The sequence below is a fragment of the Cucumis sativus genome, chromosome 1 (genome assembly GCF_000004075.3).
Source record: "Cucumis sativus cultivar 9930 chromosome 1, Cucumber_9930_V3, whole genome shotgun sequence".
Classification (NCBI taxonomy): Eukaryota; Viridiplantae; Streptophyta; class Magnoliopsida; order Cucurbitales; family Cucurbitaceae; genus Cucumis; species Cucumis sativus.
In genome coordinates this window covers 5,085,819-5,099,596 of record NC_026655.2, presented here as the reverse complement: position 1 = coordinate 5,099,596, position 13,778 = coordinate 5,085,819, and the positions used below count along the sequence as shown (strand labels likewise).

Genomic DNA, 13,778 nt, shown 5'->3' with positions numbered 1-13,778 from the left:
CGAGATGTTTGGCAGTTCGAACCTCACAAAGAAAGAGAGTAAAGTCAAATTCAAATCCTAAACAGATAACTCAGTAACACACTGTTACAATATTAAATTTCCACGATCAAATGAATGATAAATTCAAAAACTTAAAAACACAAATAATATAATATAAAAAGTTAAAAATACAACCCTCTCAAAACTGAGAAACCAACACAAAAGTAATTCAAATATAAAAAGAAAAAAGAAAAAAGAAAAAGCATTTTCTCTCCCAAACAAAATTGCAACTATTTTTCACAATAAAACAAGAAAAGAAAAGCATAGAGAAAAGAGAAGAGAGGGAATTGGGTTTGTGGTTGTCCACAAAAGAAGAAAAGCCTGCAAAAGAATATTCTCTCATAATTATTATTTATTAATTTATATAGTTCATATCTATTTTTCTTTCTAATCAATATTAATTTATAAGAATAACACAATGATTTGATATTCTTACAACCCTTTTGAATTTGCTGGCAGGTGACAACCACATCCAACAAAACAACACCCAATTGGTTTTTCCAACTATGTTTCCAAACCACCTTTTCTTTCTTTATTATGCTAATCATTTCAGGCATATTAATACCCTTTACCCTCTACATTTTTCCTATAATAGCATTCTTAAATTGCTTTACTCTACGTTTCTCTTGTCATTATCTTTTTGGGGTTTTCCCTATTCATTCTATCTTCAAAGAGTTTTTCTTTTTCTTTTCTAAATCAAAGTTTCTTTTGTGTCTAACTTAATGATTGAGTGATCTTGTTGTTGGTGGTGTTGTGTAAGTATTTTCCCACACTCATAGTAATAAAGACTATTTATTTATTTATGGAGTAATAATTAGTGTGAAATATAGGCTATCTATTTATGAGGTAATTGTTTAGATGGAATGAGTTAAAGTGAGACAATCAAGCTTGAATTTTATTGACGGAAAGAGAAGATTGTGGATATTTGAAACTAAAAATGAGTCATCCAACTTATAGTAAGTTATGTTGCTTTACATAGAACGAAAATTTAGGATAGCGAAAGAGTGATTATTTACGGCTTTTTGAGTTCAAGTTTATAAACTTTTTACATTTATAATTTTATGAAACTATTAACTAAACACGAGTGAGATTGAGATTAGATTAAGTAAAAGGTTAAAACTAAAATTGAGAGTCAACTTATTGAATTTATTGAACTTGCAGGTGATTTGGAAGAAATCAGGTTATTATGAAATTAAACCAATAGTTTAAACAAGTGGGAGAGGAGGTTAATCAAAGTTTTGGGTTTTATTCAATGAAATTAAAAATTAAATACACAACTATACAAATTGACATATAACTATGAATCTAATTCACCAAACGGCACAAAAAGAAAAGGCAAAGGGAGGCTTTTGAAGACACCAAACAAAATCAAAAAAGAAAGAGAGAAAAAGAGAGGAATTATTGAAAGCGACGACGAGGATGAGCCGTTGAGAAACGTTTCTATTGGAAACACTGTAATGAACAGCTGACTGAGACCAAGTCCATCCCTCTCATTTTCAAATTCTCATTGGAAGATTCGATCTATTTTCTGTTTCCGTTGGAAAGTCATTGCCTTTCAAAAGAAAAAAGAAAACCCATTATTCTATTCTATTCTATTCTATTGATTCTTCAAGTTCTCTGTTTCCTGGAAAGTGTTTTTGGTGGTTCGTCTGAGTTCTTTTTCTTTCAACTCTTTTCATTCTTAAGCCCCTTTTGAGACTTGGGTCTCTTTCGATTTTTAGAATCAAGAGCAATCTCTATCTTGAATCGTGTATCTGATCATCTGGGGTTTTTTAAAACCAGAAAAGAAAGAAGAAGAAGAAGGATTAACGATTGAAGGGTTTTGATTATCTACTCATTTTGAAGTCTTCTTTTAGGGAAGATTCTTCTTCTTTACTTTTCGGGAGTTGGGGTTGGGGCTTCTTTGTTAATCCCCTCCTTCATAGTAGAGATGAAGAGAGGGAAATTGGAGAAAGTTGATATGATCGTTTCTTTTACTAGACAGAGATCGATTCAAATACTTTTAATCATTGGGGTTCTGTATCTTCTTCTGGTTTCTTTAGAAATTCCTCTTGTTTTCAGAGCTGGGTCCAGCGTTGTTTCTCAAGACTCGTTGTCTCGGCCTTCTCCGCTTGAGAGCGAGGAAGATTTGGAAGAAAGAGAAGCCCCATCTCGTCCTTTGGAAAATATCTCGAGAAATTCGTTACAGCCGACTCCTAGTCGACTGAATCAGTTCAATAAAATCATCTCCGGGTTGGCCTTGGAAACGGAGGCTTTTGAATCGAGGAGTGAAGATGCGATTTCTGAGTTTTATAGGTCTGCAAAAATTGCTTCTGAGGTTGGGAAGAAATTCTGGGATGAGCTTGAATCTGGAAAGAGTCAACATTTGGAGAAGAAGAAGGCTGAAAAAGGATCAAATTCCTCTTGCCCACATTCGATTTCTTTATCTGGGAATGATTTTTTGGCTCATGGTGGAGTTATGATGCTGCCCTGTGGACTCACATTGGGATCACATATAACCCTTGTGGGTAAGCCAAGAGTGGCACAACCAGAGTCCGATCCTCAGATAACTATGGTGAAAAATGGTGAAGAGTCGGTTATGGTTTCACAGTTCATAATGGAGTTGCAGGGCTTGAACACTGTGGAGGGTGAAGACCCTCCTAGGATTTTGCATTTCAATCCAAGGTTGAAGGGGGATTGGAGTGGAAAGCCAGTGATTGAACTGAACACATGTTACAGGATGCAATGGGGCTCGGCGCATCGCTGCGAAGGATGGAAGTCGAAGGCCAACGAAGATACAGGTAAATGACCGAAGAATTCAATCATCCTTCGTAGTTTTATAGCTGGCCAGAGCATTGGATTTTATTGACTTCATATGAGTAGAACATGCTTCTTTTTATCCATCTTTGAATGCTGATGGATTGTGTTCTTTTTGGCTTCCATTTCATCTTTTGTTAACTTTTTAGTCTATAACTCAATAGAGTATTGAAATGTTCTGCTTAGCTGAGAATGAGAGCATTATGAACATCATTCTTAGAGAACGCTGAATCATTATGTAATACTGTGATGGCTGCAGTAATTTGACTAATTCTTAAGATTTCTACAGTTGACGGCCAGGTGAAGTGCGAAAAGTGGATCAGAGATGACGAAGGGAACTCAGAGCGGTCAAAGGCGACATGGTGGTTAAACCGACTCATTGGTCGAACAAAAAGAATGGATATTGACTGGCCTTATCCTTTTGCTGAAGACAAGCTCTTTGTCCTAACACTTAGTGCAGGATTTGAAGGTTACCATGTGAATGTTGATGGGAAGCATATTGTTTCTTTCCCTTATCGCACTGTGAGTATATATACTTTAGAAATGATAGATGCCTTTGCCAAAAGTTTTTCTTTCCTTCTCTAATGGTCAACATCGTAGGGATTTGCTCTCGAAGATGCCACTGGATTATCTGTCATTGGGGACATTGATGTCCAGTCCGTGTTGGCTGCTTCTTTGCCACAATCACATCCTAGTTTTGCTCCTCAGCAGCACCTTGAGATGTCGAGGAGATGGCAAGCACCGCCTCTTCCTGATGGTGAGATAGATCTTTTTATTGGTATCCTTTCTGCTGGCAACCACTTTGCTGAACGGATGGCAGTAAGGAAGTCGTGGATGCGACATAAACTCATAAGGTCGTCAAAGATTGTAGCTCGATTTTTTGTAGCACTTGTAAGTGATAATAAAAACAGTTATTTTTTCATTCAAGTCCAGGTTATTCTGCATTCTTATATGTGTATATAACCATTCTGAGTTCATACTTATGCAGCATGCAAGAAAGGAAGTAAATGTTGAGTTGAAGAAAGAAGCTGAGTTTTTTGGGGATATAGTTATAGTGCCTTACATGGATAACTACGACCTTGTGGTTTTGAAAACTGTGGCCATCTGTGAACATGGGGTGAGTTTCCGAACTAATATGATGCTGCTAATGTATTGATTCGAGTATACCAAGACAAGTTGTCTTATGATATATCATTAATCTTCGAGTTCTATCTTTTACATAGGTTCATGCTGTGTCTGCAAAATACATTATGAAATGTGATGACGATACGTTTGTAAAAGTGGATTCAATCATGAATGAAATTAAGAGCGTATCGGGCACCGGGAGCGTGTACATTGGCAACATAAATTACTACCACAAGCCCCTGCGCTACGGAAAATGGGCTGTCACGTATGAGGTAAGTTCCCATATATCTCGACTTTGCATTACATATCTAGGTTCCTTCTCTAATGTTGGGTTGGTGGATTGTTTCATTCAGGAATGGCCAGAAGAAGATTATCCGCCTTACGCAAATGGACCGGGGTATATAGTGTCATCTGATATTGCTCAGTTTGTCATATCAAACTTCGAGAGACGTAAATTAAGGGTACGTATACATTCCCTTTGAACATCAGTTAAAATTCAAATGATTTTGTCTTAAAACTTGAGAGAGAAAAAACTAAAAGAGAGAACCGTTGTGTTTTTGACAGTTATTTAAGATGGAAGATGTGAGTATGGGGATGTGGGTGGAGCAATTCAACAGCTCAAAAGCAGTGAAATATGTGCATAGTTTCAAATATTGTCAATTTGGATGCATAGAAGAATATTCCACAGCCCATTATCAATCTCCAAGACAAATGATTTGCCTTTGGAACAAATTACTAAGGCAAGCGAAGCCTGAGTGTTGCAATATGAGATGATGAAGTTCTTGATAAAGAAAAAAAAAACCTTGCTGCAGTCAGTCAATGCCTATTTTTTGACTTGCCTGTACATGAATCTCCTGCCTTGTATGCCTTGTATATTATCTCAAGCATTGGTTTTAGGCAATTTTTAGTTCATGTAGAGAAGAAAAAGAAGTTCACTCCAAATATCAATTCATTATTTCTTGAGCTCTATCTTGTGCTTTTTGGTTTGGGTTTTGCTTCTTGGGTGGGCTCTTTTTGGGGCTGGTGGGGTGGCAGTTCATGGGCCTTGGAATTGTGGATCACAAAGCCCATTTGAGTTTGAGTTTTATACTTTCTCTTTCTTCTGGAAAAAGGTTTTTCTTTTTTAATATTTTAAAAGTTTAAAATATCGATATGGATAGAAATATTTAATGTTAACGAAAATGATATCCCTGTAAAAGTTATAATATATTTATTTATTTATTAAATCGGTTAATAAACATTTTAAAATTTTAAATTGAGTTGATATATTTATTATTATTATTTTCTAGATATTACATTATCACTAATGTTGATTCACTTGTTACATGGATCTCGAACCTATAAAATTGTGTTAAACAACAAGATATCAACATAAATATAATGGGAACTTGCAATGGATGACTATTTTAGCAACAATAATTAACGATATAGCAACATTTTAAAAAAATTACAAATATAGCAAAACTATCACTGATAGACTTGTATCGCTAATAGATTTCATATGATATATCAGTGATAGATCAATATTTGCAACATGGTCTATCAGTGATAGACTTATATCATTGATAGAATTTGACAAACTTTGCTATATTTGCAAATTTTTTAAAATTGTGTTATATACTTAATTAATTTGAATTTAATTGCTAAATTTACAACTATCCCAAATACAATATCACGAACAAACTAACAATGTTGAGGAAGTTTTCTAAAATAACTAGGATCTATATTCTAAATATCTTTGGATATATCCAATTTCATAGTAAAAATGCATTTAACCCAAGAAATTTTAAAAATAAGAATGTAAAATATTTTGTTTGTGTCAATCAGTGTGCTCTAAATAAAAAGTTTCTCGTACACTACGACTCCCCTATGTTTGCACTCCTTACTCTCTCACTCGCTCGCTAGTCGTACAAAAGAAAATCATGGACAAGTAGTTTGTGACTTATACAAAAAAAACCGTTATTATTTATGAATCAAACAAACATTTTAAATATGAAATTTAAGTCATCCATACAAAAATCTCTTTGAATTTCAACTGACTCTTTCGTTGCCTAACTATCCCTAATAATAAATCTAAATCTTCTAGATTTTCTGTCACATCCTTTTTTAATTTAGTTCCATAAATCACTCCCAACTCCTATTTTTCAATCTTTCTAATGGATATGAATGATCCTAAAGCCATGCAAAATTTTAACTAAACTGTTACTTCCTCCTTCATTTCTAGATATCTTATTATAGAAGGTTTTAGTATGAAATAGGTATTTGTGTTCCTCAATCCAATGAAGAATTTGGTTTTGTTTAATACAAAGTATTTGTGTGACTCGATGGAATGAAAATTATAGTTGTTATCTACATGTTATAGTTTGTTGATTTAGTAGAAGATGTTCTCCCTTTCTTAATTTGATTATACGTTTTGGGTATGTGATTGGAGAGGTTATGAAATGTGGAAATCTTGTCCTTGAATACAATATATTTATCGTCCCTCTTAATTATTTGGTAGTATAGCTCAGTAGTTAAAAACACCACTTCCTCCAATTACAAGTTTGTTAAACAAATCATAGAAACTAAAGTCTTCAGCTTCATTTTCAAATTGATTTGGTGCTTGATTCTCAAAGAATATGTTGAAAAATATAAGAAGAGTATGATTTGTATAATAGAGAGACCATTGCCCATTAGTGGCTGCCTACTGGTTCAACCTGACACAATGGAATTCTGTGGTGGAATCAGAAAGCAAAGAAATCTTTGGCACTGTTACTTAAAAGGGCAGTTAGGAAAGATGCAAGGAAAAGGAAACAACTCTGGTTGATATGTATGAACATTAATTAGAGGCTAATGTCCAAGTTGAATTTAGCTTCCTCTGGTTGATATGTATGAACATTTAATTTGAGTTGTCATTTGAGTCTATTTTGAGAGAAAATGGAGTATAATTAAGTTGGGGAGAATTGGTGCATCTTCTAGTTTAACATTCCACTTGTCATAAAGTGAAAATTTAACAAGAGAATACCCTAAAATGGAAATATTTTTGTTAAATTATAGTGTATAATCAACACTCCCCCAGCCCTTCAACAAAAGAAGGGATTTCAACTAGGCAAAATACTGCCAATAGAGTGATTTCAAAAGACTGATATGAAACTTCATCAAAGACCAAACCTGAGAGGGCCCTGTGCATACCCTCACTGGCCCCACAACTCTCCATTATTTAAAACAAAACCATGGAAAAAGTCCCAATGCACATGGTTTTAAGACGTAGACTTGCCTTTTTAAGGTAAGGTGCCAGACCTAAGCTTGTAGTCTAAGGCACGCTCGACTCGGGAGAGGTTCTTGAAACACTGTCCATGGGACTATGGAGTGCATATTCCCACCCTCCCATTCCTGCTTCCTTCCCATCTGTTTCTAGGCAATTTCACAAGTCTTCTCTTAGTCATTCTTACACCAGATCACAATCTCCAAAAGCAGCATTTTTGAAACCCCACCACCACCATCTCTAAGAACTTTATTCGAAGACTTTGTGACCCACATTTCTATGCAACTTCCCAACTCTATTGTTTCTATCTCTCACAAGTCACACACCACTACATCGCAATCCCCATAAAAATACTTTTTCCATGAACTGGACGTCATCGCATATCATGACTGCTACGCCAATTCAACCCACCAAGTCCAATAATCGTACCAAAGTTCAATTCCCATTTGCTGCCGACTCAGAATTCTACTGATATAATCTCAATATCCTTGAATCATTCATGTCTTTTTCGTAGTCATTTAAACACATTAGGTAACTATTTGATATTTTAAAATAAAGATGTAAATACTTGTTTCACCTCTAACTTCTTGCTTCCTTATCTACATGTTACTAATATTGTTTTAAAAACTAAGCCCAATTTTTAAAAACTAAAAAAGTTTAGTTTTTTGAATTTCATACTAAGAAATAATAAAAAAAAAAAAAATGATGAAACTTGTTGCTTCTATGAAAAAAATGAAATAGTTACCAAATGCAGGTGAAGGTGAATAGCTTGTGACCTGAGGTAAGGTATGTAATCCTGGAGTGCGCTTCATTTTCCTTTCAAATGCATCCAAATATGTGGCGACATGGGTGGGCAGTACTCCACCCCAAGTTGCCTACTTTACTCATTACAAATAAACAACTCAAGATATTATTAAAAAGGGGAGGGGAAAAAATATCACAATACATAATGACCGTCAAAACTTGGAGTCTTCGTGGATGGGTCCCCAGCCAGAAATTTCTTATTCAAGCAAAATTTTGGAAGGGGAAAGCTAATCTGTGTGGGACACAGCCCAGTTGCTTATAACTCCCAGTGTCAAATTTGTGCACGCTACATTCAACTATTTCTTTCAATCTCACTCACTCCACCAGATGTTTCTCTTCTTCAGTAGTCTAAAGAACAGCTCAACTCAGGCACAGCTTAACCACAACACAACTACAGGGATGTGGATGGGGGCAGCTTCAATGGCAGGTTCATGGGTAGCAGCTGGTCCAACAATTGCAAGCTTCATGTTTGTTTGGGCTATGATTCAACAATATTGCCCACAAGCAGTTCTTCGTTTCTTCAAGAAATACTGGCGTAGACTCATGAACTACTTCCATCCTTACATACAGATCTCCATCCATGAATTTGCTGGTGAACGTCTTAAACGTAGTGAAGCTTTCATTGCAATTGAATCATATCTCAGCAAGAATTCATCCAATACAGCCAAAAGACTCAAAGCTGAGATAGGAAAAGACAGCACAAATTTGGTGTTCAGTATGGATGATCATGAAAAAGTGACTGATGAATTTCAAGGAGTGAAAGTATGGTGGGTTTTAAACAGAACAGGTTCATCAACAAATCCTGATAATTCGTATCCCAATCCTGATAAGAGATATTATACACTCACTTTCCACAAGAATCACAGAAGTTTAATTACGGAACCATATTTGAAGTATGTGTTGAGTGAAGGGAAAGAAATTAGAGTAAGAAACAGGCAAAGGAAGCTTTATACCAATGGTTCTGGTGGAAGATGGAGTTACAGCCATACTATGTGGAGTCACATAGTGTTTGAGCACCCTGCAACATTTGACACCATAGGAATGGAAGCAAAGAAAAAGCAAGAGATTATAGATGATTTGCAGACCTTTACAAGCAGTAAGGATTTTTATGCTCGAATTGGGAAGGCTTGGAAACGTGGGTATCTTCTATATGGTCCACCAGGAACAGGGAAATCAACTATGATTGCTGCAATGGCAAATCTACTGAACTACGATATTTATGACTTGGAACTCACTGCAGTGAAAAACAACACAGAGCTTAGGAAACTTTTGATTGAGACTACCAGCAAATCGATAATCGTGATTGAGGATATCGATTGCTCGCTTGATTTAACGGGGCAGAGGAAGAAGAAAGAAGAGAAGTTGAAGGATGATGAGAAAGAAAAACCTTCCAAAGAATCTTCCCATAAAGAAGATGAGAGCAGTAGTAAAGTTACTTTGTCCGGATTGTTGAATTTCATTGATGGAATATGGTCAGCTTGTGGTGGGGAAAGGCTTATTGTTTTCACTACTAATTATGTAGAGAAACTTGATCCAGCACTTATCAGAACTGGTCGGATGGATAAACATATTGAGCTTTCTTATTGTAGTTTTGAGTCATTTCTAGTGCTGGCGAAGAATTACTTGAATCTCGAAACTCATCCATTATTTGATCAGATCAAAGAACTGATTGAAGATGTCAATATCACACCCGCTGATGTTGCAGAGAACCTCATGCCCAAGTCTCCAAAAGATGACCTTGAGAAACGTATTCACAAATTAATTCAAACTTTGCAACAGGCAAAGGAAGCAGCAATAGTTGAGGAATCTCAAGAAGCAAATACAGCGGAATCAACCACAACCTATCTTCAGTCACAAACTGAAGGTGAACGCTCATCTTCTAGTTCAATTTAACACTTTCTGCATAGTGCTTGTTAGGCTCGTATTCTAGTAGAATTTAGCACTTTCTCCTTAGTGCTTGTTGGGCTCATCTACAATTTGAATTTAGCACTTCCTAATTATGGCTGATAATGAAAATTTATGCTACTGGAAATATTTTAGCTCTTCTGTCTAAAAATGGTATAGAATTCTCTTAGTTAATAAAAATGTTCAAATTGTTAGTTTATATTACATTTAAGACATCTCTTCCTTCAATTAAAAGTTTGTTAAACAAATCATAGAAACTGAATCAACTTCGTTTTCAATTTGATTTGGTGCTTGATTCTCAAAAATATGTAGGAAAATCAAAGAAGAGTATGATTTGTATAAAAGAAACCATTGCCCATTAGTGATAGCCTTCTAGTTCAACCAGTCACAACTATGGTGGGATTAGAAATAAAGCAGAGGAAGAGCACTAACAATAGTTACCCTGACATAGAAATAAACCTTGAAGCCAGTCCATCATAATTATTGTATCAACAGGTTCTCATCTCTGCCACTGCCACAAAAAGAGCAGTTAGGAAAGATTCAAGAAAAAGGAAAAAACTCTATACCCGACTGAAATTATTGTAGGGGAAAGGATATTGTTTTACGGAAAATAATCAAAGACATTCAGTTTTAGAAACCTTGCCTAAAAGGAGTATTCAAAGGCTATCTCTTTCGTTGTAATTTGGTGCATGAACTGTTTTGAATAACTTCAAAAAATTTGAATTATACAAAGTAAAATTTTAAAGGTATCAATTGATATTAAGTTTTATGTTAGAAGTGTTCCTTTTTTAATTAAAAAGAAGAGTTACTTTTTTAATCTCAACGAACTCATAAAGCAAAGGGTAATAGAAAGAACGAAAGAACAGTTCATCCACTCACAGGCTGACAAGTACCACAGTCGTTTTCTTTCATTTTTTTCCTTCACAATGCATGTCTTATTAGGTAATGAGTCAATAATGGCGTCGCTAATTTGTCTTTAAAAATAGCTCGAAGGAGGAGAAGAAGCCAACCAACGAACATTAAAAAGAAACAAGAAGAGATGAGTACATCCAATTGTTTAACCTCAACCACACATTAATATCTCCATCATCCTTTATAAATGTCATAAAACATTTAAAAAAATTGTCATCTAAACAAATTTTATGAACTTCATATGAACTAGACTCATTTTAATTTTTTTTTTCTCTTCATTGATTAGTTTAGGAAAAGTGTGAGATTGAACTTTCCATACCCTTAATTGATATCTCTTGTTTGTAGAGGTTACGACCTCTCTCTCCATTACACTCACCTAAGCAAGCGCTTTTATGCTTGAGACGGAATGTTTTAATACTTAAGTTGAAGGTTTGTTTACCAATAAATTTTAGGTGATAGGTATTTGATTGGTACATTAAATGACTAAAAACCATTCAATAATCAAGTTAAAAGTTAATTTCATGCTTGTCCTAATTTGGTTTTTGCAATTTCATATACTTCATTCTTATTCATAAACTGAACAGACAAAATTATATTAATTTGTTTTCCATAAATTCAAACATGCACAAATGAAATCAGGCAATGAAATTTGTAGGGTGGACGAAGCTTACTTAATCACTTTTAAAGATCTTTCTATGTAATTTCATGACCCTTCTCTCTCATTCCTTGATTTAGACGATTACATATTGTCCATCAAGTTGACGTAATCATGTACATGTCACAACTCTATCGTCATCTTCCACTTTCTCCTTCCTAAGTCCTAATACAACTTTTCTTCTGAATTAAAATAATTAAACTATATGGTTCGTCACTTGAAGGAAAATATTAATTCATAGTTCAAGGCCTAAAATCAGATGTAAAAGTAATTTGGACGGTACCTTATGTTAGAGTGTGCTTTGTTTTCTTTCAAGGTCATCCAAATTTGTAATTCAGCTCACATGGGGTATGCCAATGCCAATCCTGTTGCCTGTTTAGTCATTACAAATAGAGAAATCAATAGATTAAGAAGGAAAAACCACAATACAATTCTTGACGCATGTCGAAGCTAGCAGTCAATGTTGGGACCCAATGCCACGCATCATAAGTCCTCACTTATTAATAATGATACTTTCCATTGTCCATACATCATCCCACTTCTTCTCACTTGCCTTCCAATCTTACTACTCTTTCACAAATGTATTCCCTTTTCAGTGGTTTACAAAGCATAAGCTCTGCTGGGGAGCAACACCACCAGAACACCAGTACCACTGCAACAATGTGGATGGGAGCAACATCCATGGCAGGGTGGTGGGCAGCTGCTGGTCCAACCATTGCAAGTTTCATGTTTGTGTGGGCTATGATTCAACAATCTTGCCCCCGAGCATTTCGTCATTACTTTGAAAAATACTCGTTGAGATTCATGAACTACTTCCATCCTTACATCCAGATCTCAGTCCACGAATATGTTGGTGAACGCCTCAAGCGGAGTGAAGCTTTCTCAGCGGTTGAGTCATATCTCAGCAAAAATTCATCCCAAAGTGCTACACGACTCAAAGCTGAGATAGGACAAGATAGCACCAACTTGGTATTGAGTATGGATGATCATGAAAAGGTGACCGATGAATTTCAAGGAGTAAAAGTATGGTGGGTTTTAAACATGACAGGTTCGTCGAAAAGTTCAGGCAATTCTTTTCCAGATCCTGATAGGAGATACTATACACTCACGTTTCATAAGCGGAGCAGAAAATTAATTACAGAAACATATTTGAAGCATGTCTTGGGTGAAGGGAAAGAAATCAGAGTGAGAAACAGGCAGAGGAAGCTTTTTACCAATGGCTCTGGTGGTAGATGGTATTACAGCCAAACCATGTGGAGCCACATCGTATTTGAGCACCCTGCAACATTTGACACCATAGCAATGGAGTCAGAGAAAAAGCAGGAGATTATAGATGATTTATTGACCTTCACCAGGAGCAAAGAGTTGTATGCTCGAATTGGGAAGGCATGGAAACGTGGTTATCTTTTATATGGTCCACCTGGGACAGGAAAGTCAACAATGATCGCTGCAATGGCCAATCTGCTAAATTATGATGTTTATGACCTGGAGCTCACTGCAGTGAAGAACAACACCCAGCTTCGAACACTTTTGATCGAAACGACAAGTAAATCGATCGTTGTGATTGAGGATATTGATTGCTCACTTGATCTTACAGGGCAGAGAAAGAAGAAAGAAGAAAAGTCTACAGATGACAAAGAGAAATCCCCCAAAGAATCCTCAAAGAAAGAAGAGGACGACACCAGCAGTAAAGTCACTCTCTCGGGATTGTTGAACTTCATTGATGGATTATGGTCAGCTAGTGGTGGGGAAAGACTTATTGTTTTCACAACCAATTATGTGGAGAAGCTTGATCCAGCCCTCATTAGAACAGGTCGGATGGACAAACATATTGAGCTTTCTTATTGCAGCTTCGAGGCATTCAAAGTGCTTGCAAAAAATTACTTGAATCTAGAGACTCATCTCCTATTTGATCAAATTAAAGAATTGATCAGATGTGTCAAAATCACCCCTGCTGATGTTGCAGAGAACCTCATGCCCAAGTCTCCTAATGATGATCCTGACAAACTTCTTCGCAAATTGATCCAAACTCTAGAAGGGGTAAAAACTGCAGCAGTTGAAAGGGAATCTCAAGAAGTAAATCCTGAGGGTTTAACCAACTGATCTTTAGTGATAAACTAAAGGCCCCTGTCTATAAGTTGAATTAGCAGTCTTTGCTTTGTGTTTGTTAGGTTGGGTTTTGGGGCAGAGAAATTGATGAGAATTCAGAATAAGAAATAGTTATTTTCTTTTATGATAGCAGATGATGTTACCATCATTTATAAATCTGAAAACCATCATAAAACTCAAATCATTTGG

The 13,778-nt window shown here is 35.7% G+C and overlaps 3 protein-coding genes across 3 annotated transcripts; all 3 read left to right on the top strand.

The window, feature by feature from the left end:
• The first annotated feature begins 1,399 nt into the window (after positions 1 to 1,399).
• LOC101216998 (hydroxyproline O-galactosyltransferase GALT6) lies at positions 1,400 to 4,929 on the top strand. The gene is made up of 7 exons (XM_004152402.3): positions 1,400 to 2,819; positions 3,125 to 3,357; positions 3,436 to 3,726; positions 3,824 to 3,952; positions 4,059 to 4,232; positions 4,314 to 4,421; positions 4,525 to 4,929. The coding sequence occupies exons 1-7, from the start codon at positions 1,970 to 1,972 to the stop codon at positions 4,732 to 4,734; spliced, it is 1,995 nt and encodes a 664-aa protein (XP_004152450.1). The 5' UTR covers positions 1,400 to 1,969; the 3' UTR covers positions 4,735 to 4,929.
• A 3,062-nt stretch (positions 4,930 to 7,991) lies between these two features.
• LOC101216763 (AAA-ATPase At3g28580) lies at positions 7,992 to 10,117 on the top strand. Its single transcript, XM_004152401.3, has one exon. The coding sequence runs from the start codon at positions 8,336 to 8,338 to the stop codon at positions 9,899 to 9,901; it is 1,566 nt and encodes a 521-aa protein (XP_004152449.1). The 5' UTR covers positions 7,992 to 8,335; the 3' UTR covers positions 9,902 to 10,117.
• A 1,695-nt stretch (positions 10,118 to 11,812) lies between these two features.
• On the top strand, positions 11,813 to 13,745 carry LOC101220003 (AAA-ATPase At3g28580). The gene has a single exon (XM_004152494.3). The coding sequence runs from the start codon at positions 12,060 to 12,062 to the stop codon at positions 13,581 to 13,583; it is 1,524 nt and encodes a 507-aa protein (XP_004152542.1). The 5' UTR covers positions 11,813 to 12,059; the 3' UTR covers positions 13,584 to 13,745.
• The last annotated feature ends 33 nt before the right edge of the window (positions 13,746 to 13,778 follow it).